Source organism: Dipodomys merriami, unplaced genomic scaffold (genome assembly GCF_024711535.1).
Source record: "Dipodomys merriami isolate MVZ:Mamm:240054 unplaced genomic scaffold, mDipMer1.0.p SCAF_233, whole genome shotgun sequence".
In the NCBI taxonomy this organism is placed as follows: domain Eukaryota; kingdom Metazoa; phylum Chordata; class Mammalia; order Rodentia; family Heteromyidae; genus Dipodomys; species Dipodomys merriami.
Window position 1 is genome coordinate 569063 of NW_027203749.1, and position 26753 is coordinate 595815.

At 60.1% G+C, this 26753-nt stretch overlaps 2 protein-coding genes across 2 annotated transcripts; one reads left to right on the forward strand and one right to left on the reverse strand.

Annotated features, from left to right (window-relative positions):
- The first annotated feature begins 1324 nt into the window (after positions 1 to 1324).
- LOC138835343 (C3a anaphylatoxin chemotactic receptor-like) lies at positions 1325 to 7300 on the forward strand. Its single transcript, XM_070033932.1, has 2 exons — positions 1325 to 1700; positions 5389 to 7300. Exon 2 carries the CDS (start codon positions 5409 to 5411, stop codon positions 6621 to 6623), a length of 1215 nt encoding a protein of 404 aa, XP_069890033.1. The 5' UTR covers positions 1325 to 1700; positions 5389 to 5408; the 3' UTR covers positions 6624 to 7300.
- Positions 7301 to 8001: 701 nt separating this feature from the next.
- Positions 8002 to 22808, reverse strand: LOC138835345 (forkhead box protein J2-like). The gene is made up of 11 exons (XM_070033933.1): positions 22495 to 22808; positions 17317 to 17648; positions 16219 to 16293; positions 15492 to 15560; positions 15267 to 15413; positions 13246 to 13495; positions 12582 to 12848; positions 12053 to 12154; positions 11141 to 11347; positions 10383 to 10481; positions 8002 to 10127 (listed from the first exon to the last, which is right to left on the reverse strand). The coding sequence occupies exons 2-11, from the start codon at positions 17632 to 17634 to the stop codon at positions 10039 to 10041; spliced, it is 1623 nt and encodes a 540-aa protein (XP_069890034.1). The 5' UTR covers positions 17635 to 17648; positions 22495 to 22808; the 3' UTR covers positions 8002 to 10038.
- Positions 22809 to 26753: the final 3945 nt, after the last annotated feature.

Below are 26753 nucleotides of genomic sequence, written 5' to 3' on the forward strand. Positions count from 1 at the left end.
AGGCGTTGAAGTTGGAGAAAAGTTTCATCTTCAAAATCATCGAGGGGGGAAAAAAAGCTGGGCACCGGTAGCTCCCGCCTATAATCCCGGCTCTGCAGGAGGCTCAAAGCTGAAGACTGAGGTTTGAAGAAAACTCCTTCACGTTCCCATCTCCAATGAACCAGCAAAAGAAAAGTTTTAAAAGCCAGAAGTGGCGCTGTGGTTCAAGGGGTAGAGCGCCAGCCTGGAGCTGAAGAGCTGAGGGACAGCGCCCAGGTCCTGAGTTCAAGTCCCGGGACTGACAAAACAAAAAGAAGAGAAAGAAGAAGGAAGAAAGGGAAGGAGGGAGGAAGGGGAGGGAGGGGAGGGAGGGGAGGGAGGGGAGGGAGGGGAGGGAGGGGAGGGAGGGGAGGGAGGGTTCTGGTGGTGTCTGGTGCGTGTTTGTGCAGCAGGGCGGCTCTGGATTGAGGGAGGCCCGGCCTCCTCCAGCCTCCACCGGCCTCCCCGGGCCTCCTCGGGCCTCGCAGCAAAGCGGCGGCCTGTCTGCTGTGCTATTAGTTGTGCAAGGCCAGCCTGGGCCGGCTCGATGTTATCTGCTGCTCCGTGCACTTCCTGCCTGCGGCTGAGCATTTCACTTTGGTCTTCCGTGTTCTCGGGTGTAGAGTATTCCCTTCCCGTCCCCAGAGCTTCTGCTTTGGTGTGTGTGTGTGTGTGTGTGTGTGTGTGTGTGTCCTGGGATTTGAACTCAGAGCCTGGGAGCAGCCCCTTAGCTTTTCTTTTCTCAACGCTGGTGCTTTCCCCCTTGAGCCACACCTCCACTTCCAGCTTTGTTTTGGACACAAGAGCCTTTTCTGCCCGGATGGACTTCAGACCACGGTCCTCACAGCTCAGCCTTCCACATAGCTGGGATTCCAGGCGTGAGCTACGTAGCTGGTGGGGGATCCTCTATCACACATCACAAGCAGCAGGAAATCACCTTTTGTCTCCCACGCTATTTCCAGAAGGACTAGAAGAATCTAGAGGCCTGGGGCTACTCTTTATGCTCCAAACCTTCAGCTCCTGCCACCAGCCAGCTGCTGTGAATCCTATAATTATCTAAGGACTCGCACAAATCTTATCTCTATGGTGAAATTTTCCAGGTTTCCCTCCTACCTCCATGTCTTGACTTCATATGTTTTCCTATTTTTGTTGGTGGTGGTAGTTGTGGGGCTTGAACTCAGGGCCTGGGCGCTGTCCCTCAGCTCTTCAGCTCCAGGCTGGTGCTCTACCCCTTGAGCCACAGTGCCACTTCTGGTTTTCCGGTGGTTCATTGGAGATCAGAGTCTCCTGGACTTTCTAGCCAAGGCTGGCTTTGAACCACCATCCTCAGATTTCAGCTTTTCTGGGACCAAAATAGAAGCGACACTCTCAGGGGCTTGTTGTGCAGAAATTTCTCCTCCCCCTTCCTCCCCACCCCCTCACTCCTCATCCAACTGTGAGCCCGAAGAGAAAGTTCCATGACTTCCAAACTCCACCTATCTGCTCTACTGGTTTTCCTGTGAAAGTCAACTTAAAAAAAAAAAGAAAGAAAATGACTCACGGGCTCGCTGGCTTCTGGTCAGAAAAGGGGAAGAAAGGAGGAAGTGGTCGGAAACACAGAGATAAACTGTGACTTCATTGTAGCCAGCCAAGCAGAGACGCAGGAACAATCCAGAGAAAGCCGGGCCTTTTCTTGAGAGGGGGTAAGAAAAATCCAGATATTTCTGATCCCTTCCTTGCAGACAGAAGACTTTGGCAACCACCATCTTCCCTTTCCATTCTTATTCCTTCCCTGGCTTTTCTTTTTCTTTTCTTATACTTATGGCTACCTTCTTTTCTGTCTTTTCCTTTGGTGATTCTTGGGAATGTCTTGAATGGAAGGGGGGGGAAACCATCTGGATTTGTTCTTTGTGTTTTGTGGCTTTGCTTTTCACATCATTTGTGCTCACTTTCAAGCCAGCTGTGTGGCTTCATTTCTGGATTCTTCTCTCCTCCATTGGTTTTGTGTTTGCAGATCTTTGATCTGAGCCCCCGTGCAGGTCAAGTGTCTCTCCGTTTCTTTTTCTCTCTCTCTTTGATTTCCTTTTTCTTTGCCTGTCTTGGGGCTGAAGTTTCGAAGCTCCTGAGTTTTTGCTTTTGTTTTGGTCTCCGCAAAGTCAGAGAAAAGTCATAGCCGGGCAGGGTAGCTCCCGCCTGGAATCCCAGCTCCTCTGGAGGCTGAGATCTGAGGATCGTGGTTCAAAGCCAGCCCCAGGCAGGAAAGTCCAGGGGAACTCCTATCTCCAAGGACCCAGCAAAAAGCCAGAAGTGGCGCTGGGGCTAGGTAAGAGTTTTGAGTTTGTCCCTCAGTGTTTGCACGGAAGGTTGGTGCTCTACCAATTGAGCCATACAGCGCCCGAGCCAGCTTCTTGGTGGTTCATTATGGGTAACTGTCTCGGACTTTCCTGTCCAGCTGGCTGTGAACCACAATCTTCAGATCTCCGTCTCCTGAGTGGCTGAGATTACAGGTGTGTGCTACCAGCACCTGCCTTTCCTTCTGAGTATCTCTTGTTTTGTACTGTTTTCCGTCCTTAATGTTTGACTCTAGGATCCTTTTTTTTTTTTTTCTTTCCTGATCAGAGATGAATTTTCGTTTCAGGATGCTCTTTCTCTTTTTAATTACTGCTGCAGCATTCTGGAGTCGGACTGTGAGAAATCTTGGATCTACTGTCTTTGTGTGAACAGAATTATTGGTTTGCTTATTTGCTAATAGGCATCTACTTATTTCTTTCTTTGGGTGTTTAGTGGCGGTGCTGAGGATTGAACCAAGTTTCTCCTGCACGCTAGGCAAGCATCTACCCTTTCACCTGACCCTTAGACTTTAATAATCTTAAATATCATTATATGAATGTTAAATGTCAAGGGTATTTTTGTTTTGTGCCAGTCCTGGGGTTTGAACTCAGGGCCTGGCGCTGTCCCTGAGCTGCTTTGGCTCCAGGCTGGCGCTCTACCACTTGAGCCACAGCGCCACTTCCAGCTTTTTTCCTGTGTCTGTGGTGCTGAGGATTCGAACCCAGGGCTTCATGCATGCGAGGCGAGCGCTCTGCCCCTGAGCCACCTGCCCGGTTCTTCAGAGTATTTTTCAGCCAACACCTGGAGACATGTGAAGAAACATCGAAGCCCTCAGGTCCCGGAATGACTTTGTTTTTTTTTTTTTTTCCTTATTCAGTCTTTGTTGATTTTGTCTTCCCTCGGTGAAAATCCTGAGGCAACCGCTTTGCCCAGATTTCCTGGGGAAGGCTCAGGAAAACAAGACATGGGAGGGGAAAAAAGCTGCTTCTCACAGCCAAGAGGATGAGAAAGGCCAGCATCTGTTAAAAGGACCCCATAGCAAGCCGGGCACCGGTGCGCACACCTGTCATCCCAGCCACTCAGGAGGCTGAGGTCTGAGGATCGCGGTTGGAGGCCAGCCCGGAAAAGTCCGTGAGACTCTCTATCTGCAGGAAACCACTGGGAAAATCGGCAGTGGCGCTGTGGCTCAAGGGGTAGAGCACCTGCCTTGAGCTGAAAGAGCGCAGGGTCAGCGCCCAGGCCACGAGTTCGAGACCCACGACTGACTAAAAAATAAACCATGGCCGAGGAGAAGAGCTGCTGCTTTGGAGGAGAGTTCCTGGCGTACCCAGAGATGGGGTTCCCCCCAAACACGGCGCCCAGCCCACCCAGAAGCCGGGCACCCCGACTGCGGCCGCTCCAGCCCCGATAGACTGGGAGGCTGTGTCCGTGGCCCTTGATGCCGCCGGTTTGGAGCAAGCATACATTTTCAGGGGTTTGGGGGGCCTGCGGGGGGCCATGAGAGTTGCTCCCAGGGCAGAGAAGACACAGAGGGGCGAGGGGGGCCCCAAAATGACTTTTAAGTCCTACCTTGTGTGTATATTTATATATATATAGTCACTCGTGGGACTTGAACTCAGGGCCTGGGTGCTGTCCCTCAGCTCTTCAGCTCAAGGTGGGCGCTCTACCTCTTGAGCCACGGCACCATGTCGGGTTTTCTGGTGGTTCATGGAAGATCAGAGTCTCCCAGCCCTTCCTGCCCGGGCTGGCCTTGAACTGCGATCCTCAGATCTCAGCCTCCTGAGTGGCTGGGACGCCAGGCGGGAGCCACCGTGCTGGTTAGGTGTCAAGTTTGACTATAGCAATCGAAGCTGAGACCAGAAGGGTTGGGGTGGTGTCTGGGTAGGAAGAGCCAGGGCACAGGAAAAGCGTTTCTTCTTCTTTTTGAACTGTTGACTCGCTGCTTTTAACTTCTGCTGAGCTTGGGGTTGGAGCTGCGACCGTTGAGATCAGCAGATTAGTGGGGATGCGGCTGAATCTCTATTCAAAGCCACAGAACGTGTGATCCAAGCCAGGAAGACGGTTAAGGAGAAGTTCAGAGGGGCTGAGGATTAGAATGGATAAGAATTGGAAGGCGACGGGCTGGGCAGGTGGCTCAGTGGTAGAGCGCTCGCCTCGCATGCATGAGGCCCTGGGTTCGAGTCCTGAGCACCACATGTGCAGAAAAAGCCAGAAGTGGTGCTGTGGCTCAAGTGGTAGAGCGCCAGCCTGGAGCCAAAGAAGCTCAGGGACAGCGCCCAGGCCCTGAGTTCAAGGCCCAGGACTGATAAAAAAAAAAATTGGAGTGTGTGTGTGTGTGTGTGTGTGTGTGTGTGTGTGTGTGTGTGTGTGTGTGTGTGTGTGTGTGTGTGCATGCATGCGCATGCTGGTCCTGGGCTTGAACTCAGGGCTTGGGTGCTGAACCTGAGTTTTTTTTCCCTCCAAGCTGGTGCTCTACCACTTGAGTCACAGCTCCACTCCTGGTTTTTGCTGATGAATCAGAGATCAGAGTCTCACGGCGTCTCCTGCCCGGGCTGGCTTTGAACCGCGATCCTCCGATCTCAGCCTCCTGAGGAGCTGGGATGACAGGCGGGAGCCACCAGCGCCAGGCTGGAATGGATGTTTTCCATTTGTTCCAAACGGCATCGGAAAAGGAAGCGACGTGTGTGGATGACTCAGTAGGCTTTGATCTCTGGAGCCCTGGGTTCTGGAGCTTTCTATCCCGAGGCCAAGGCCTGTGAAACAGGATGTTATTTATTTTCGTTTGTGTCTGCACTGGGGCTTGAACTCAGGGTCTGGTGTTTGTCTCTGGGCTTTTCCCTCCGCTCCAGGCTGTTCTCCGACCATCCAAGCTGCGTCTGCACTTCTGACCTGTGGTTGTGGTTGTGGTTGTGGCCGGCTGGGTTGCTCGTGGAACTCTCTGGGCTCTTTCCCCGCGGTTGGGCCGCCAGCCGCAGCCCTTTCGGGGTGGCCGGGACTACAGGCATGCGCTACGCAGCCCCGCTCCCGTCCCAACCGTCTCCCGTCCTGTTTTGCTTCTAGAACGGAGAGGTGGCCGCAGCATGGAGTTCAACCACACGGACTGGAGCCACGACCCCCAGCAGGCTGCGTTCAGCCCCGTGATGATCGCGTCCATGGTCATCCTGGGGCTCACGTGTTTGCTGGGCCTGCCCGGGAACGGGCTGGTGCTGTGGGTGGCTGGTTTTAAGATGCGGCGGACGGTGAACACCGTGTGGTTTTTGCACCTCACGCTGGCCGACCTCCTGTGCTGCCTGTCCCTGCCCTTCAACCTGGCCTACGTCCTCCAGGGCCGCTGGCCCTTCGGCTGGCTCCTGTGCAAGCTCATCCCGTCCGCCGTCATCTTGAACATGTTCGCCAGCGTCTTCCTGCTCACCGCCATCAGCATCGACCGCTGCCTCGTGGTCCTGAAACCCATCTGGTGTCAGAACCACCGCCGGGTGGGGACGGCCCGGGCCGTGTGCGGGTGCATCTGGGCCCTGGCTTTTCTCCTGTGCGTGCCCGTGTTCCTCTACCGTGACACGTTCATGGAGGACCAGCAGGAGGTGTGTGGCTACAACTACGCTGTCTTCGATTCCGTGCATCCCGCCTACCCAATGCCCTTCCCGGACAGCGAATCTCTGGATCACCTGGCAGTGGACAGCGAATCTCTGGATCCCATGTTCAACGGGTCCACAGATTCCAACCGTCTCCCCCCCATCCGGCTCCTCCCTGACCAAGAGGAGGCTTTGCTGTCTCCCAATGCCCTGGACGAGTATCCCTACCTGCCCGACTACGTCTTTGGGGGGCTGTTCGGGGACGAGGTCCCCACGGAGCTGGTGGTCATCACGCTCACCAGGCTGGTGCTGGGCTTCGCGCTGCCCGCCGTCATCATGGTGGCCTGCTACAGCACCGTGGTGATCAGGACGAGACGCAGCGTCTTCTCCACGTGTCCCAAGAAGACGTTCAAGGTCGCCGTGGTCATCGTGGTCGTCTTCCTGGCCTGCTGGGTGCCCTACCACGTGGTGGGGGTGCTGTTCCTGTTCAGCGAGGCCGACCTGCCCGACAGGGGGGCCCTGCTGGCCTGGGATCTCTTCTCCGTGGCTCTGGCCTCGGCCAACAGCTGCTTCAACCCCTTCCTCTACGCCTTCCTGGGGAAAAGCTTCAGGAAGAAGGCGCGCCAGTCGCTGCGGGGGATCCTGGAGGCGGCCTTCAGCGAGGACCTCACTCCGTCCACCAGCGCCTCCCAGCCCCGAGCCAGCCTGAGCACCGGCGTGTGAGCCCCGCCGGGCCCGGACCGACCCGTGCCGCCGCGCACGCCTGTAATCCCGGCTCGTGCTGAGATCACAGGATCACCCCACACACACACACACACACACACACACACACGCACCCCATGATGGAATCCACGCCCCGCACAAGGAGCAGGGCCGTGAGACTCTCAGCCAGCACCCCCCGAAAAACCAGCACCAAAAGCCAGCCGTCGAAGGAAGGGCTGGTTCACGTGGCCAAGCGCCCGGCCGGCCTGGAGGGCCTGGAGTTCCGGCACGAGGGAAAGAAGGGAAGGAAGGAGGGAGAGAGACGGGGAGGGAGGGGAGGAAAGAAGGAACGGGGAGGGAGCCAAAACCGGACCCCGAGGCCAGAGACTAATTGAGGTGGCAGCCTAGCCTGGAAACATCTTAGAGATGCAGTCTCGAGCCAGGCCTGCCGGGGGAACATGGCTGCCTGCCGTTGGTTTGTAGGAGTGTGTATGAAGTCGGGGCTCGGGGCCTCTGATCCCCAGATCTCAGCCTTCCCAGCTACTCGGACCCCAAACCCCCAACACACGGGAGATGCCAGCGCCCAGGGCCAACACGTTTCTCAGGCACGGGGCTCCCGTGGCTGGCGGAGGGCCGGAGTTTATACAGCTACCGCTCCCCTGTTTGTCCGTGATCGGTGAATAAATGCTTTCGTCTTCTCCCGCTTTTCCTTGCAGGACTCAGGATTTGTGAACTGGCTTGGGGTGTGTGTGTCAGTCCTTGAACTCGGGGCCTGGGCGCTGTCCCTGAGCTTTCTCACTCAATCAAGGCTGGCGCTCTACCACGTGAACCACAGCGCCACTTCTGCCATTTTGCTGCTTCCTTGGAGATCAAGAGTCTCACAGACTTTCCTGCCCGGGCTGGCTTTGAACCCTGACCCTCGGATCCCTGATCTGAGGAGGAGCTGGATGGGTGGAGGTGGTTGGTTGGAATCCGTGGACCCGCTGAACATGTGATCGGGAGATTCGCTGTCCACCACCAGGTGATCCTGAGATTCACTGTCTGAGAACAGATCCCTGATCGGAGGATCAGGGTTCAAAGCCAGCCCGGGCAGGGAAGTCTGTGAGATTTTTACCTCCAATTGACCAGCAAAAAGTTGTGGCTCAAGTGGTAGAGCACCAATCTTGAGTAAAACAAGAAAGCCACTGGGTGCCAGTGCCAGTGAGACTCTGATCTCCAATTACCTACCAGAAAACCGGAAGTGGCGCTGTGGCTCAAGGGGTAGAGCGCCAGCCTGGAGCTGAAGAGCTGAGGGACAGCGCCCAGGCCCTGAGTTCAAGTCCCACCACTGGTGGAAAAGTAGTAACTAAATAAATAGATAAATAAAAGGAGGAAAGAAAAAACAGCAGAGACCACCCAGCTGGGAAGGCTTGTTTCTTTCTTCTTTTTATTAAGAAAGCATGCAAAAACAAACCAACAAAATCCCACACGGCTCCCAGCCTGCGCGCTCGCAAAGCATCCTGGGTAGAAGGCAGGTGTCAGCCGTCGCAGTGGATGTAGAGTGGAAAGTAGCCCGGGGCCGATGGGCTGAGACCAGACCCCTAGACCTTGCCTTGACCAGACTTCACCCGACCCGGCCCAAACCCGGGTGGATGTGAATAAGCCAACAAGAAGGTGTAGGCAGAGACCCGTGGCGCACGCCTGTAATCCCGGCCACTCAGGAGGCTGAGAGCTGAGGATCGCGGTTCAAGGCTGGCCCGGGGAGGAAAAGTCCATGAGACTCTGATCTCCCAGGAACCACCCGAAAACCAGACGTGGCGCTGTGGCTCAAGGGGTAGAGCACCCGCCTTGAGCTGAGGGACAGCGCCCAGGCCGCGAGTTCGAGCCCCACGACCGACACCAAGGAAAATCAACAATAATAACAAAACAGTATGCCCTAGCTCCACCCCATGAGCACAGCGCGAGGTTCTGTGCTCGGCCCGAGTTCTGTGGGGTTTCTGTTCGTTTTTTCTTACAAAAGACTCAAAGAAATAAAGTGCTTCTTTCGCTCAGCTGCCCGCTCCAACCCCCGCCATCTCTGCCTCTCCCCGCGCTCCCGCAGAATCCTTTGCCAGCCACAGGGCAGAGGGGGCCCGGGGGAGAGAAGCAGGGGGGCGGGGGGCCGTGAGGACTGACACACAGTGTCCCCGTGAGCAGCCGGTGGCGTGAACATGGAAGGAGGGTTGGGCGCGGTGGCGCCCGCCTGGCATCCCAGCCACTCGGGAGGCTGAGGTCTGAGGATCGCGGTTCGAGGCCAGCCTTAGGCAGGAAAAGTCCGGCGGACTCTGATCTCCACTGAACCAGCAGGAGTGGAGGCTGGGCTCAGTTGGTAGAGCACCAACCTGGGGAAGGAAAGGAAGGAAGGAAGGAAGGAAGGAAGGAAGGAAGGATCTATGGGACAGCACCCAGGCCAGGCCCTGAGTTCGAGCCACCAAAAGCAAACGAACAAAAAACCCACCTGACCCAGTACTGACCAGAGGTGTTCATGCACCAACTAAAACCAACTCCACCTCTTCAGATCATGAGCTAGGGCCGGGCCCGGTGGCTCACGCCTGTAATCCCGGCTAGGCTATGTGGATGGCAGTTGAAAGCTAGCCTGGCCTTGGAAAGCCCGGCAGACTCTTATCTCCTATGAACTGGCAAAAATCAGGAGGGGAGGTGTGGCTCAAGTGGTAGAGCGCCAACCTTGAGGAGGAAAAAAAATAAGAAGAAGGCACGGGGTGGGGCGTAAGGCCCAGGAGCAACACACACACACGAAAAAAAGAAAATTAAAGAAGAAAACCACAGGAGAGGAAAGAGGGAGGGGCAGGGGAGGGAGGAGAGGGGAAGTGGAGAGAAGGGGAAGGAACGAGAAGGGATCTGGGGAGAGAGGATCTGAGAGGCAGGGTGCAGAGCAAAGGGACGGCGCTAAGAATACACCTGAACCCCGAACCCCGTCTCCCGCTGGCCTGTGCCCCTCAACCAAGTCTGGGTTGCTCCTGCCAGTGACAGGCCCGGCAGCCGGGCACCGGTGCGCACGCCTGTAATCCCAGCCGCACAGGAGGCTGGGATCTGAGGATCGTGCAGTGCTCTGGAGGCCTGATCGGTTTTTTTTTTCCGTGTTCTTGTTTTGCTTTGCAATTCGCAAAGGCGGACGCTGATGGGCGCTGGTGGGAGGCGTGGGCAGAGATCGTATGGAACCAATTAATTCCTCCTCCTCCTCCTCCTCCAATTAGAAGAATTAAAAACGACCAATAAAAGATCAAAACTTGGGGCCAAAGAGGAAGGAAGCCAGGACAGAGACGGGAAGTCTGGGTTGGTGGCAGCCGGTGGCGGTGATGTCAGGGATCGGGGAGGAACTCAGAACCAAAAGAGAGAGTGTGTGTATGTACAGCGGGAGGAGGGGTGCATTTCTGTCTCCGTGCTCCTGGAGGACGCGTTAGGTGATCAAGTCCCAGTCGAAGTCGTCAGAAATCTCCTCATTCGCGGCGGGGGCCTGGACGGGGGGCCGGGGGACCAGGTGGTGAGCTGAGAGGCGAGAGACACAGAGAGAATTCAAGGTTGGAGGAAAGCCGGGCACCGCTGCTCACGCCTGTAATCCCAGCCACTCAGAAGGCTGAGATAGGAGGATCGTGGTTCCAGGCCGGCCTTGAATGAGAAAGCTAAGCCAGGGCGGGCGGTCCTGAGTTCGAGACCCAGGACTGGCATCAAATCATTCATTCATTCAAAAAGAATGAATGAAGGAGAAGGGAGCGGGCGGGGAGGCCACTTTCAGGCTCTTACCTGGGCGGCTGTAGCCTGCCGAGTCCTGGGTAGAGACGGGGTACATGGGCGATGGGCCAGGGTAGAGGTGGGGGGGCTGGGGGTGTCCGTACGAGTTCACTGCCAAAGCAAGACAAGAGTTATTTGAAGTTGCGTGCCACGGCGCACGCCTGTCATCCCAGCCACTCAGGAGGCTGAGAGCTGAGGATCGTGGTTCAAGGCCAGCCCGGACAGGAAAGTCCGTGAGACTCTGATCTCCAAGGAACCACCAGAAAACCGGAAGTGGCGCTGTGGCTCAAGGGGTAGAGCGCCAGCCTGGAGCTGAAGAGCTGAGGGACAGCACCCAGGCCCTGAGTTCAAATCCCGCGACTGGCACACACACACACACAAAAAAAGCAGGTTCCTGGAGAGAAGGGTCTTTCTTCTCAATAAAGAAAGGAAGAAACAAAACATGCCCTTCCCCAGTTTTCACATTTCTTTCTCGCACTGTTGTGTGTGTGTCTGTGTGTGTTGGTCCTGGGGCTTGAACTCAGGGCCTGGGCGCTGTCCCTCAGCTCTTCAGCTCCAGGCTGGCGCTCTACCCCTTGAGCCACAGCGCCATGTCTGGTTTTCTGGTGGTTCAGTGGAGATCAGAGTCTCATGGACTTTTCCTGCCCAGGCTGGCTTTGAACCGTGATCCTCAGATCTCAGCCTCCTGAGTAGCTGGGATGACAGGCGTGCGCACCGGTGCCCGGCCACGCACCACTAATGTCCGCCTCTGCGGGAGGGCGGGTTGGCACCTTGGCTCATGGCTGCTCCCTGCTTGCCGCCGGTGAGGGCGCAGGCCTCGGTGCGGGGGGCCGGCGCGGGGGGCCGGTGCGGGCTCTGGGGGGGCAGGTGCCCGGCCTGCGTGAGGAAATGGCTGAGGGAGTCGCACAGGTTGGCGATGTGGTGCTGGTCCAGAGTCCAATTCTTCTGCTCGGCCTGCCGCAGGTTCTCCATCAGTTCTGGAAACACAAGAGCGAAGCGAGCTCACCCCGAGAGGCAGGGCGCCCCGAGAACGGCCCCCCTCTCCCTCAGCCGCCCACAGCGGGAAACCACAGCCAGATCTACCAGCCGGGCGTCGGTGCGCACGCCTGCCATCCCAGCCACTCGGGAGGCTGAGATCTGAGGATCGCGGGTCAAGGCCGGCCCGGGCGGGAAAGTCCGAGAGACTCTGATCTCCCACGAACCAGCAAAAAGCCAGAAGTGGCGCTGTGGTTCAAGTGGTAGAGCGCCAGCCTTGAGCTGAAGAGCTGAGGGACAGCGCCCAGGCCCTGAGTTCAAGTCCCAGGACCAGCACGAAAATGCGACTACTAATTAAATAATAGTAACAACACGAAATAATAACTAGCACTTTCCAATTCTCCCTCTCCTCCTCCCTGCTTCTCCTGCTCCCATTTCTCTTCCGCTTGCTCCCCCCCTCTTTCGGCCGGGACTGAGGTTTGAACTCGGGGCCTCTGCCGGCTTTCCTGAGCTTTTTCACTCAAGGCTGGCGTTCTACCCCCTGAGCCACGGCTCCACGTCCAGCTTTGTTGGAGGTTAAGAGTCTCCTGGACGTTTGAGCCCACGCTGGCTTCCGCGTGGGGTCCTCCATCTCTGCCTCCGGACTGGCCGGGATTACAGGCGTGCGCTACTGGCGCCGGCCCGGATGCTACCTGTGCGGCCCTCACCTGAGAACTGCGACTGCTCGATGCTGGACCAGTTGAGCCGGTTGACCATCTTAAAGCTCTCCTTGAGGGAGTCGAGGCTGGAGCACCAGTCTGGAGGGAAGGCTGTGGAGGGAAAGCCAGCAGTGAGCTGTGGCCCCAGGCAGGGGGGACACTCAAACATGGCGGCCCCTGGATTCACACCAGATTCCTGCACCTCTGCAGGGTTGGCCTCAGCAGCCCAGATTTGTACCCCCGGTGCTGGCGGCTCCCGCCTGTCATCCCAGCTACGCAGGAGGCTGAGAGCTGAGGATCGCAGTTGGAGGCCAGCCGGGGCGGGGAAAGTGCGGGAGACTCTGATCTCCAGTGAAACCCGGCAGTGGCGCCGCGGCTCAGGGGGTAGAGCGCCCGCCTTGAGCTGAAGAGCTGCGGGACGGCGCCGGGGCCCCGAGTTCAAGCCCCAGGACTGGCAGCAAAATCACCAACTGAAGCGACGCGCAGGGGGCCCCGCCTGGGCAGAGCGGCCGCAGGACCTTTGCACCTGCCGACTCACCGAACGCGGGGCTGTGGATGGCGGCGGGGCCCGGCGGCTGCGGCGCTGGCTGCTGGGCGGGGTGCGGCGGGTGGGGATACCCCGGCTGCTGCAGGGAGGCGTGCATGCCCAGCACCCCGGGCGGCCCGTCGGGGTTCGGGGTGTGCAGAGGCGGGGCGGCCGGCACGGCGGGGGCGCCCTGGGCCGGGGCCGGCGTCTGCGGCGGCGGCTGCTGGTACATGTAGTAGTTGTTGGAGGGTGCCATGTCCCCCAGCAGCGACGAGAAGCCTGGGGAGGGGGAGCAAAAACAGAGGAGGGTGAGCGTGGGGGGGATCCCCTCGCCTGGCCGGGGCGGGGAAGCGGCCCAGGGTGGGCTGGGAGGGACCCCCCGCCGCTGGGGAGGCCGAGGCCGGGGGATCCGCGGTGGAGGCCGAGGCCGGGGGATCCGCGGTGGAGGCCGGGGGATCCGCGGTGGAGGCCGAGGCCGGGGATCCGCGGTGGAGGCCGGGGGATCCGCGGTGGAGGCCGAGGCCGGGGGATCCGCGGTGGAGGCCGAGGCCGGGGGATCCGCGGTGGAGGCCCGGCCGGGGGCTGGGGCTGCTCAGGCCCTGGGTTCGCGGCCCCGGCCTGGCCGGATGAGTGAATGAATGAATGAGTGAATGAATGAATGAATGAGTGCACTGACCGTGCTGGGAGGCGGCGGACGAGGACGACTTCTCCAGCATGGACTTGTACAGGTTGCGGAAGGACCAGCTCAGGTCCTGGAAGTTGATCTCGGAGTAGGAGAACTTGAAGTCGGGGTTGGCGGTGTAGAGGGGCGCGCCGCCCTCCGCGCCGCCGCCGCCGCCGCCGCCGTCCCGCCCGCCGCCACCGCCGGGGCCCGGGGCCGCGCCGCCGCTGCTGCCGTCCGCAGACGCCGCCGAGCCCGGCTGCACCTGCGCGGACAGCGGACAGCGTCAGCCCGCCCGGCCCCGCCCCCCGGCCCGGCCCCGCCCCCGGCCCCGCCCCCCCGCGCGCCTCATTCGCTCCCTGCTACCCAATGGCACGGCTTTACCCCTTCCTCCGTTTCTCATTGGTTCTCTGGGTGGGGCTTCATCTTTTCCTCCATTTCTCATTGGTTCTCAGGGTGGGGCTTCATGTCCTTTTCCCATTGGTTATCTCTGTGGCTTCACCTTTTCCTGCGTTTCTCATTGGCTCTCTGCGTAGCTTCGTCTCCATGTCTCATTGGTTCTGTGTGGCTTCATGTCCTTTTTTCATTGGTTCTGTGTGGTTTCTTGTCCTCTTCTCATTGGCTCTCTGTGTGACTTCATCTGCATTTCTCACTGGCTGTCTGTGCGACTCCATCTCGTTTTCTCATTGGTTCTGTGCGACTCCATCTCGTTTTCTTATTGGTTCTGTGTGGTTTCATGACCTATTCTCATTGGCTCTCTGTGTGACTTCTTCATCTCATTTTCTCATTGGCTCTGTGTGACTCGATCTCGTTTTCTCATTGGCACTGTGTGACTGCATCTCGTTTTCTCATTGGCTCTGTGTGACTGCATCTCGTTTTCTCATTGGCTCTGTGTGACTGCATCTCGTTTTCTCATTGGCTCTGTGTGACTCCATCTCGTTTTCTCATTGGCTCTCTGCAAGGCACCATCTCCATTTCTCACTGGTTCTCTGCACCTGTCACGGGCTCTGTGTGGTTTCAGTTCTTCTCCACGTCTCTGCTTTTTTTTTTTTTTTTTGTCGGTCGTGGGGCTTGAACTCTGGGCCTGGGCGCTGTCCCTCAGCTCTTCAGCTCAAGGCTGGCGCTCTACCACTTGAGCTACAGCGCCACTTCTGGTTTTCTGGTGGTTTATTGGAGATAGGAGTCTCACGGTCTCTCCTGCCCGGGCTGGCTTTGAACCGCGATCCTCAGATCTCAGCCTCCTGAGTAGCTAGGATTACAGGCGTGAGCCACCAGCGCTCAGCTACGTCTCTGCTTTTCTGTGCGGCTCCATCTCCTCTTCCCACTGGCTCTCCCGCGGTCTCATCTTCTGTCTCTGGGCTCTGTGTGGCTGCAGCCCCTTTTCCCGCTGCTTCTCTGCGTGGCTTCGTGTCCTTTTCTCTTGGTTCTCGGTGTGGCTCCATCTTTTCCCGCGTTTCTCATTGGCTGTGTAGCTTCATCTTCTCCGCTTCTCATTGGTTCTGTGTCACTGCATCTCTTTTTCTGATTGGTTCTCTGTAAGGCATCATCTTCTCCATGTCTCATTGGTCCTCTGTATGACATCACCTTCGTTTCTCATTGGTTCTCTGTATAACTCCATCTCCTTTTCCCATTGGCTCTCCATATGGTTTAATCTCCTCTGTTTCTCATTGGTTCCCTGTGTGGCTTCATCTTCTCCATCTCTCATCGGTTCTTTATGTCTGCCTGTTTGTCTATCTGACCCCACACTGGGACTTAACTCACACTATCACTTGGCTTTTTCGCTCAAGGCTGGTGCTCTACCACTTGAGCCACAGCCCCGCTGCAGGCTTTTTAGTGGTTCGTTGGAGATAGAGTCTCACGGACTTTCCTGTCCCAGCTGGCTTGGAGCCGCGATCATTGGATCTCAGCTTCCGGAGTAGCTGGGATTACAGGCGTGCGCTACGGGCGCTGACTCAATGTGTAACTTCAGTTTTGATTGAAGTGTCAGAGTCCGTCCAGCCACCCCTCCCCTCCCCCCGAGCCCCTCATCTTCCTACCTGGCTGTAGCTGGCCATGGCGGCAGGGCTGGAGAGCGGCATCTGAGGGTTGCCCTCGGGAGGCAGGGAGGCCGGGGGCTCCCCGCTTCCCGGCACAGCCCCCCGGGGGCTCTTGCTGGCCTCCTGCTCGGGGGAGTCTTGACACAGCTGAAGATGGCGACAGGGGAGAGGTCTCAGGGGAGGGGGAGGGGGAGAGGGGAGCAAGTGGGGGGGTCCCCGGCTCACCTCATCATCCGGGGGGTGTCTCCTCTTCCGAGAGATGTCGGGACAGGTGTCGATGGTCCAGTAAGAGCCCTGGAATAAAAGCCACCCCCAAATCAGTGCCGGCACCATTTCCCACCCCAGGATACGGAGTTCAAGACGTCTGCGTGTGCACAGGTGTCAGGAGAACGCAGGCAGGGAACTGAGAACGCGGATCGAGGAGAAGGGGGGGGGAGAGGAAGGGAGGAAGTAGGGAAAGGAGGGAGAAGGAGGGTACAAGAGGAGAGGGAAGAAAGAAGGGGGGAAAATGGGGAGGAGGAAGAGGAGCAGAGGGAAAGGGACAGGAGGAGAGGGAGGATGAAGGGAGGGAAAAGAAGAGGAGGAGAGTCAGGTTTTGATGGCTCACGCCTGTCATCCCAGCTACTCGGGAGGCTGAGCTTAGAGGATGGTGGTTAGAGGCCAGCCTGGGCAGGAAAGTCTATGAGATTCTTATCTCCAAAGAACCACCAAAAAGCTGGCAGTGGCGCTGTGGCTCAAGTGGTAGAGCGCCCGCCTTGAGCTGAAGAGCTGAGGGACAGCGCCCAGGCCCTGAGTTCGAGCCCCAGGACCCCCCATTCCCACGCAGGCCCACAGGCCTCACAGCCGGGCATGTTCTTCCTGCAGGGAGGAAGCCGCTTCTCTAGTGAACACGCTTCCTCTTCCGGGTAATTGGAGAGCCCCGGGCTTCCCCCGCCTTCCCGCTCCAGCTCACCTTCCCAGGGTCATCTCGAGGTCGGGGAACCTTCCGGAAACACTTGTTGAGAGACAGGTTGTGCCGAATGGAATTCTGGGGGAGCAGAGAAACAAGGTGACCCCCCGGGTTTGTGCACAGCAGAAAACTTCCTACTAGGACCTAAAGGAACACAGAACCACCTACCACGCCACCCAGGCCACCCCCGCTACGCAGGAGGCTGAGAGCTGAGGATCGCGGTTCGAGGCCGGCCCGGGCAGGAAAATCTACCGCAAGTCTTATTTCCAAAAAAAATCAACAAAAAAAGAAAGCCAGACGTGGGGCAGTGGCTCAGGTGGTGGAGCACCAGCCAGCCTGGCGCACAAAAGCCCCAGAGACCAGAGTCCAGGGCCCCGAGTGCAAGCTCCAGGCACGGCGCATGCGCATTCCTGCTGAGCGCCTTCCAGCCCATCCACGCGCATGCGCACCCATATTACGCGCATGCGCACACACCCCGCGCACCTTCCAGCCATCCATGCTCAGGCACACCCACATCGCACGCATGCGCACACCCCCACCATCCATGCGCACCCGCATCACACGCATGCGCACACCCCCGCGCACCTTCCAGCGCATCCACGCGCGTGCGCACCCACATCACACGCATGCGCACACCCCCGCGCACCTTCCAGCGCATCCACGCACGTGCGCACCCACATCACACGCATGCGCACACCCCCGCGCACCTTCCAGCCATCCATGCTCATGCACACTCACATCGCACGCATGCGCACCCCCCCCAGCCATCCATGCGCATGCGCACCCACATCACACACATGCGCACTCCCCCGCGCACCTTCCAGCCCATCCACGCGCATGCGCACACCCCCATGCACTTCCAGCCCATCCACGCACATGCGCACCCACATCGCACGCATGCGCACACCCCCGCGCACCTTCCGGCCATCCACGCGCATGCGCACACGCCGCACACCTTTCAGCCCATCCACGCGCACCTACATCGCACGCATGCGCACACCCCCGCGCACCGTCCAGCCCATCCACGCGCATGCGCACACCCCCGCACACCTTCCAGCAGCTACACGTGCCCACCCCCGCGCACGCGCACGCCGCGCGCACCTTCCAGCCCACGCCGGCGCTCTTGTAGTAGGGGAAGTTGTCGCAGATCCAGCGGTAGATGTCGCTGAGCGTCATGCGCTTGGCGGGCGAGGAGTTGATGGCGTAGGTGATGAGCGTGGCGTAGCTGTAGCGCGGCTTGCCGTCCTGCGCGGGCTCCTCGGCGCCCGGCGCGGCGGCGCGCGGCTCGGGGGCGGCCGGGGAGCCCGGCGCGCACCGGCGGCCCGGCGCCGCCCCGCCCAGCTTCTCCAGCGTGGCGCGCAGCGTCAGCTGCGGCAGCCAGTCGATGGACGTCAGGCTGCTCTCCAGGTCCGACGCCATGGCGCCTGCGCGGCCTGCGGGCGGCAGAGGGCGGGGCTGCGGCTGGGAGCCGGGGCGCGGGTTCGAGGCCCGGGGCGCGCGCGGGCGGAGCGGGGCGGCGGGAGCCGGCCCACGGCCGACGATCGGTCCACCCATCGATAACCGATCGATCGATCAATAATCAATGCGTCGATCGATCAATAATCAATGCATCGATCGATCGATCAATAATCAATGCGTCGATCGATCAATAATCAATTCGTCGATCAATAATCAATGCGTCGATCGATCGATCAACAATCAATGCGTCGATCGATCAATGATCAATGCATCGATCGATCAATAATCAATGCGTCGATCGATCGATCAATAATCAATGCATCGATCGGTCCATCGATCTGAGGATCTCGTGGCTGCTGCCGGCCCCGGGGCTCGAACCCGCGGCCCCCGGCTCCCCATCCCCGGCGGGCGCTCCACCCCGGCCTCCCCCGCGCGCGTGGCGCCCAGGATCGCGGTTCGAGGCCAGCCCGGGCAGGGAGGGACGCGCCCCTGAGGCTCTCCACCGCCCAGGAGAAGCCAGAAGCAGAACCACAGCCACGACAAAGGCGGCGGCGGCGGCGGCGGCTGCAGGATCCGGCATCGCCACCGCCGCCGGGCGCGTACGCTACCCACGGAGCCCCCCGGCGCGCGCAGCCCGGCCTCGCCGGGCCCGGCCGCAGCAGGAAGTCCCGCCCCTCCGCCCGGGGCCCGCCTCCCCGTCAGAGAGCCCGGCTAAAAATAGCCAGCCGGGGCCCGCGGAGCTGGCGGCCGGCCCCGGCCTGCCCGGCCTGCGCCGCCTCCCCCGGCCTGCCCGGCCTGCGCCGCCTCCCCCGGCCTGCCCGGCCCCGGCTCGGCACCTCCATCCCCACCCGCAGGGGCGCAGGAGATCCGGAGGATCGCGGTCCGCAGCCAGCCCCGGGACGGGCACGAAGACGTGAAAACACCGAGTGAAGCCACAGCCGTGTCCACATCAAATATGCGCTAACTTTGCAAGTCAAAGCCGAGGACCAGATGGGACTCGCCCCCACTCTCCTGGTTATCTGTTTTTTTTCTTGTTCCAGGCCTGGGGCTTGAACTCAGGGCCTGGGCGCTGTCCCTCAGCTCTTCAGCTCCAGGCGGGCGCTCTACTCCTTGAGCCACAGCGCCATTTCTGGTTTTCTGGTGGTTTATTGGAGATCAGAGTCTCACAGACTTTCCTGCCTGGGCTGGCCTTGAACCGCGATCCTCAGATCTCAGCCTCCTGAGTGGCTGGGATGCCAGGCGTGCGCACCAGCGCCCGGCCCCCTGGGATCTTTAACACAGGGCTCAGTGTCTCTGGGTTTCAGGCTGTAGTTCTCGGCCTATGATGTTTGGCCCTCAGACATCCTTCCAGTCCTGCCTGCAAGGCCCCACCCTCATAATGGGCCTGTACACACAAGTACCCGGCCTGTAGCTCCCACCCTGCAACACGCCCAGGGCACAGGGCTGTGAGCAGCACCTCATTCCTAAGGAGGCCAGAGCAGGCAGACACCTGACGCCATCCCTGCGCTCCTACACAGGAGGGAAAACGCAAGAGAGCCCCACACTGGCATCCCAGCCACTCAGGAGGCTGAGATCCGGAGGATCGAGGTTCAGAGCCAGCCTGAGGCTGACCAATCTGACCAACACTATGTTGTCCAAGTAACTAGTACAAAAGCCAGGAGCGGAGCTGTAGCTCAAGTGGAAGAGCGCCAACCTTGAGCCAAAGCAAAAGACCACGGGAGACAGTGAGACCCTGAGTTCAAGTCCCAATAGTGGCACAAAAATAAAACAGGAACCAGGCACCAGTGGCTCCCGCCCGTCATCCCAGCTACTCAGGAGGCTGAGAGCTGAGGATCGCGGTTCAAAGCCAGCCCAGGCAGGAAAAAGTCTGTGAGCCTCTGATCTCCCATGAACCACCAAAAAACCGGAAGTGGCGCTGTGGTTCAAGTGGTAGAGCACCCACCTTGAGCAAAAGAGCTCAGGGACAGCGCCCAGGCCCTGAGTTCAAGCCCCATGATAGAACAAAAAATAAAATATCCATATAAATAGTATCCTGAAGTGCTCATCCCGATCTCCACCCTCCCCCTCCTCCTCCCCCTCCTCCTCCCCCTCCTCCTCCCCCTCCTCCTCCCCCTCTTCCTTCTCCTCTTCTCCTCCTTCTTCTCCTCCTCCCCCTCCTCCTCCTCCTCCTCCCCCTCCTCCTCCCCCTCCCCCTCCTCCTCCCCCTCCTCCTCCTCCTCCCCCTCCTCCTCCCCCTCCTCCTCCTCCCCCTCCTCCCCCTCCTCCCCCTCCTCCCCCTCCTCCTTCTCCTCTTCTCCTCCTTCTTCTTCTCCTCCTCCCCCTCCTCCTCCTCCTCCCCCTCCTCCTCCCCCTCCTCCTCCCCCTCCTCCTCCTCCTCCTCCCCCTCCTCCTCCTCCTCCTCCCCCTCCTCCTCCTCTTCCTCCCCCTCCTCCTCCTCCTCCCCCTCCTCCTCCTCCTCTTCTCCTCCTTCTTCTTCTCCTCCCCCTCCTCCTCCTCCTCCTTCTCCTCCTCCTCCCCCTCCTCCTCCTCCTCCTCCCCCTCCTCCTCCTCTTCCTCCCCCTCCTCCTCTTCCTCCTCCTCCTCCTTCTCCTCCTCCCCCTCCTCCTCCCCCTCCTCCTCCCCCTCCTCCTCTTCTCCTTCTTCTTCTTCTCCTCCTCCTCCTCCTCCCCCTCCTCCTCCTCCTCCTCCTCTTCCTCCCCCTCCTCCTCTTCCTCCTCCTCCTCCTCCCCCTCCTCCTCCTCCTCTTCTCCTTCTTCTCCTCCTCCTCCTCCTCTTCCTCCCCCTCCTCCTCTTCCTCCTCCTCCTCTTCTCCTTCTTCTTCTCCTCCTCCTCCTCCTCTTCCTCCCCCTCCTCCTCTTCCTCCTCCTCCTCTTCTCCTTCTTCTCCTTCTTCTCCTCCTCCTCCTCCTCCTCCTCCTCCTCCCCCTCCTCCTCCTCCTCCCCCTCCTCCCCCTCCTCCTCCTCCTCCTCCTCTTTGCCCTACCTAGAACTTCCAAGGAGTGGTTACCCCCTCCCCCACCCCCTCCCTCCCCCCCCTCCACCATGGAAATATGCAAAGCCAAAGGGCCATTTCACCATTCCAGAAACCCACATATCTTCTAGACTTTTCTGCGTCAGAGCACCCCAGCCTCTGAGCCACAGCGGCGTGTTTTTAAATACCCTTTGACCTGTTAGTCCTGCAGCTGGAGGGAATCTCCCGGCTCAGAAGGAGAAGACACTCAGGAGGCTGAGATCTGAGGATGGTGGCTCGAGGCCAGCCCGGGCAGAAAAGTCCGTGAGACTCTTCTCTCCAATGAACTGCCGGGAAAAGCTGGTAGTGGAGCTGTGGTTCGAGTGGTGGAGCGCCACCACGGAGCCTGGGGTGCCTTCGCTGACGCAGACTCCTGCAGCACAGGATGGTCTCCCAGACTTTTCTACCCGTTCTCACCGAGAACCACAATCCCCCGTGTGAGCCTGTCTTACAAGCAGGCCCCGCACGCTGTGCATTTGAAAAGAGGGCTCTCTCCAACCTCCCTGTCTAGATTGGCCTCAAAACACGATCCTCCGCTTCCAGCCTCCCACCTTTTCTGCCTGGACTGGCCTCCAACCAGGATCCTCCCCACAGATAGAATTACACTGGCCTCCCTGGCCTGTCAGCTCTTGCTAAAGAACCTAGGAAAATATTTCGTTTTGTTTTTGTTGTGTGTGTGTCAGTCCTGGGACTTGAACTCGGAGCCTGGGCGCCACCACCCTGAGGGGTTTTTTTTCTCAAGGCTGGCGCTCTACCACTTGAGCCACGGCTCTGCCTTTCAGCATTCTCCTGGGTTATTGGAGATGAAAGCGTCCCATGGATTTTCCTGCCCAGTGATCCTCCCGGGTTAGCTGGGATGGCGGGCGTGAGCGCCGGCGCCCGGCTCACCTCCTCATTCCCCTCGGATGTCCCCCTCATGCTGAACTCACTACAAGTGTCCTTAAGCCTCCCACGCTACCTGATGAAGTGGCATCATGCCTCAGTTTCCCCCTTCAGCAAAAAGACCCTGTGTGTCTCTGTCTGGCCGAGCCCTGGCACAACAAAAGTCAGGGGCTCAGTTCCAGACTTAAATACTGAAGCTTCATTGCTTTTTTTCCCTCTTGCTTGGCTTTGTATGAAATGCCAAAGCTGCTGGGTGCTGTGGCTCCCGCCTGCCATCCCAGCCACTCAGGAGGCTGAGATCTGAGGATCGTGGTTCAAAGCCAGCCCAGGCAGGAAAGTCCATGAGACTCTGATCTCCCATGAACCACAGAAAACCAGAAGTGGCGCTGTGGCTCAAGGGGTAGAGCGCCCGCCTGGAGCTGAAGAGCTGAGGGACAGCGCCCAGGCCCCGAGTTCAAGCCCCAGCAGTGACACACACAAAGATAAGAAAAAAGCCAAGGCGTGGGGTGGGAATCCCCGCAGGGAGCCTCCAGGCAGCAGCAGGGTCGGAGGCTGGGCCCCAGCCCCGCAGGCCTGGTTCAGTTCCCCCGCGGAGACCTGAGCCCCGGGGCGGGAGAGAGTCAGGACGCGGCTCCCAGAAGCTCTCCCCGGGGACGCCATTAGGAAAGCTGCCCGAAATCCCAGCCACTCAGGAGGCTGAGAGCTGAGGATCGCGGTTCGAGGCCAGCCCGGGCAGGAAAGGCCCTGAGACTCTGATCTCCCATGAAACCACCAGGAAACCGGCTGGAGGGGCGGAGCGCCCGCCCGGAGCGCCAAAGTGTCCCAGGCAGCGTCCGGGCCGCGAGTTCAAGTCCTGCCCGCACCCGTGTGCGCACGCGCTCCAGGCCCTCCCCCGGGGTCCCCCGCACCCCTCCCCGCCCCCCAGCTCACCTGCGTCCCCCGCGAGGCGCCGAGTCCACCTGCAGCCGGGGCTGGGGGGCCGGGGGCGCCCCGCGCTCAGGGCCCGGCGGCCCCCCGCATCCGGGGCGCGGGGCGGGGACGGGGGGCCCGCGGCGGGGGCGGGGGGCGACGGGGGGCCCAGCAGCGGGAGGCGGCCGGACCCCCACACGCTGCCCCGGCCGGGGGGGTCCCCCGGGCCTCCCCTGTCCCGAGCCGGGGGGAGGCCGAGGAGACGGGGCGCGGGCCGATCGCGGGGCGCGGGCCGATCGCGGGGTGCCGGGCCGATCGCGGGGTGCCGGGCCGATCGCGGGGCGCCGGGCCGATCGCGGGGCGCGGGCCGATCGCGGGGCGCGGGCCGATCGCGGGGTGCCCGGCCCCGGGCTACGCCATGGCCGCGCCCCGCGGCCGGCCGGGGGTCCCCGCCCCGCGCCCCGCGCCCCGGCCCGGCCTGCGCAGCGCGCGCCCCGGAGGCCGCGGCCGCCGCGCCCCGGACCCCGGCGCCCGGGTCCCGCGCTGACGCCCCCGCGGGGCGGGAGGGGGTCCGGGGGGGGATCCGGGGTGGGGGGGGCTCGGGGCTCGGGGGCGCCGGCGGGGAAGCGGAGGCCCGCGGAGAGTGCGGCCCGGCCCGGGCTCGGCTCGGCTGCAGGCCCCGGCTCCGCCCCGGCCTCCGCCGCGCGCCGCCCCGCCCTCCGCCCCGCCCGCGCCGGTTAAGGAGGCCCGGGGAGCCGGGGAGCCTGCGCCCGCCGGCCGATCGCTGCGGCGGCCGGAGGATCCCGGGTCGATGGCGGGAGCGATCCCGGGGCGACCGATCGCGGAGACGCCGCGCCGCCGCCTGGAGAGCGACGGTGGGATCCCTGGATCAACAGATCACTGGATCGATGGGTCGATGGCTGGAGCGATCCGGAGCGATCGATCGCGGAGACGCGGTCCCAGCGCCCCGCTGCTGCCTGGACATGGATGGATGGATCCCTGGATCCCCGGATCGACAGATCCCTGGATCGCTGGGCCGCGAGGCGCCCACCCCCACCCCCTCCGTGGCCATCTGCCGCCCCGCAGGTGCATTTACGCCACCCCAGAGAGGTCGGGCCTGGGCCCCAAGGGCCGCGATCCTCCCGATCGCAGCCTCCAGAGCCGGCGCCCAGCCAGCTGCGGCCACCCTCACCCCAGATGGTGAAGGAAGGCCAGCCGCTCGCGAGGATCCGGGTTCAAAGCCAGGCCGGTCAGACACAGCAGAGAGCAATTCCAGATAAGCGAGGAAAAGCCCCAAGGGAAGAGGTGGCGAATGGGCAGGGCCAGCGTGAGCGAGACAGGCCTCGAGTTCAAGTCCCAGTACCTCTAAAAATACACGGGTGGATGTGTACATTCATGTTCATATTCACATAGTACACGTTGTATAACTTTATTCATCTTATTCTACATATAATTGTCTATAAATATGTGTGTATATGTACACACACACACACACAGAGTCCCTCAGCTCTTTTGCTCAAGGCGTGTGCTCTACCACTTTGAGCCACAGCGCCACTTCCGGTTTTCTGGTGGTTCCTGGGAGATCAGAGTCACACAGACTTTCCTGCCTGGGCTGGCTTTGAACCCTGATCCTCAGATCTCAGCCAAATGGGTAGCTAAGCTGACAGGTGTGAGCCACCATTGCCTAGAACAATAGAGATAGGTAGATGATAGAGGATCGAAGGATAGGCAGATAGATGGATACATAGAGACATAGACTGATTCTTGGTCCTGGGATTTGAGCTCAAGGCCTAGGTGCTGTCCCTGAGCTTTTCCACCACGGCTAGTCCTCTACCACTTGAACCACGCCTCTACTTCCCGATTTTTGCTGGTTCTTTGGCGCTTAGAATCTCATATACTTTCCAGACCAGGCTGGCCTCAAACCTCGATCCTCAGATCTCAGCCTCCCGAGTAGCTCAGATGACAGGCGGGAGCCACCAGTGCCCGCCCGGCTTATGTTCACCTGCAGAGAGCGAGATCTTTTGTCTTCCAGCTAAAAAGGCTTGGACTGTAGTCATTTACATTACATGTGCCTATAATTACCTTACATCTGCAACCGCCACACATTCTGAAATTAAGATAAGCAGTTGGCACCCGGGGCCAGAAGCTCTGCTATGATCCCATTAAAGCTGTAGATCCTGTGTCCACACCATGAGCTCACAGGACGCACACGGGGTCTGATCCTCAGTACTATTAAAACCAAACAGCCCCTGGGGCTGGGCAGGAGGCTCAGGGGCAGAGCGCTCGCCTCGCATGCAGGAGGCCCTGGGTTCGATTCCTCAGCACCACAGACACAGACAAAGCCGGCAGTGGGCGCTGTGGCTCAAGGGGTAGAGCGCCAGCCTGGAGCCAAAGCGGCTGAGTTCAAGTCCCAGGCGCTGAGTTCAAGTCCCAGGCGCTGAGTTCAAGTCCCAGGCCCTGAGTTCAAGTCCCAGGCGCTGAGTTCAAGTCCCAGGCCCTGAGTTCAAGTCCCAGGCCCTGAGTTCAAGTCCCAGGCGCTGAGTTCAAGTCCCAGGCCCTGAGTTCAAGTCCCAGGCCCTGAGTTCAAGTCCCAGGCGCTGAGTTCAAGTCCCAGGCGCTGAGTTCAAGTCCCAGGCGCTGAGTTCAAGTCCCAGGCGCTGAGTTCAAGTCCCAGGCCCTGAGTTCAAGTCCCAGGACCCGCACAGAAAGACACAAGGCTTTTCAAGTCTTCCGCATGGCATTTCACACCTGAAGCCAAATGAGGATCAGGGAGAACCAGCTGAGACTGCAGGGGGGCGCGGCAGGCCCCAGGTTCGGCTCCACCTTAAGCAGCTGGGGGGGGTCTCCCCCAAACCCCGCGGCCCCGCCCAGCCCGCTCAGCTGCGCCTGGATGGGGGCGGGGCCTCTGGGGACCCCCCCCCCCCCGCGATCGCCCTCACCCCGGGATCCCAGGCGGGCCCGGGGCTCCTTCCCCGCGGGGAACGCGGCAGGATCCGGACCTGGACCGCGAGGGGACCCGCGTCGGTGGTCTCCGCCTCCTCTTCGTCGTGATTGGTTGGCTTCGGAGTGGGCTGGGCCGCATCCTGACCGTGGATTGGCTGCGCCTGGCGTCGATCACGCGATGACGCACGAGGAGGGTGGGCACTGCCGGGTGCTGGGAGGAAGTGGAGGTTATTTTGGTTCCGCCCCCTCCCCCCCCCCGATACAACTCCTGATTGGCTCCTCCTCGCCGTGACGCGGCGGGAGGCGCGGGAGCGCATTGGATGACGTCTCGGGCGGGACTTCCGAGCGGCGGCCGGGCGGGGGTTTGACGGACAGCGAAACCCGGAAGGGAGTGAGGACCGGACTTGGCGGGAAACGCGGGCCTCCGCGCACCTTCCCGGCCTGCCGCAAGGCCACTTCCTGCGGGGACCCCCGAGTCACCCCGGCTCCCGGCACCACGTGATCACCGCCCCCCGAGGATGAGGATGGAGATGGAGATGGAGATGGAGGATGAGGATGGAGATGGAGATGGAGGATGGAGATGGAGATGGAGATGGAGATGGAGGATGGAGATGGAGATGGAGATGGAGGATGAGGATGGAGATGGAGATGGAGGATGAGGATGGAGATGGAGATGGAGATGGAGGATGAGGATGGAGATGGAGATGGAGATGGAGATGGAGGATGAGGATGGAGATGGAGATGGAGATGGAGGATGAGGATGGAGATGGAGGAGGAGGATGGAGATGGAGATGGAGATGGAGATGGAGATGGAGGATGAGGATGGAGATGGAGGATGAGGATGGAGATGGAGATGGAGGATGAGGATGAGGATGGAGGATGGAGATGGAGATGGAGATGGAGGATGAGGATGGAGATGGAGATGGAGATGGAGGATGAGGATGGAGATGGAGATGGAGGATGAGGATGGAGATGGAGATGGAGATGGAGGAGGAGGATGGAGATGGAGATGGAGATGGAGATGGAGGATGAGGATGGAGATGGAGGATGAGGATGGAGATGGAGATGGAGGATGAGGATGGAGATGGAGATGGAGATGGAGATGGAGGATGAGGATGGAGATGGAGGATGAGGATGGAGATGGAGATGGAGGATGAGGATGAGGATGGAGGATGAGGATGGAGGATGAGGGTGGAGATGGAGGATGAGGATGGAGATGGAGATGGAGGATGAGGATGAGGATGGAGGATGAGGATGGAGGATGAGGGTGGAGATGGAGGATGAGGGTGGAGATGGAGATGGAGATGGAGGATGAGGATGGAGATGGAGATGGAAGA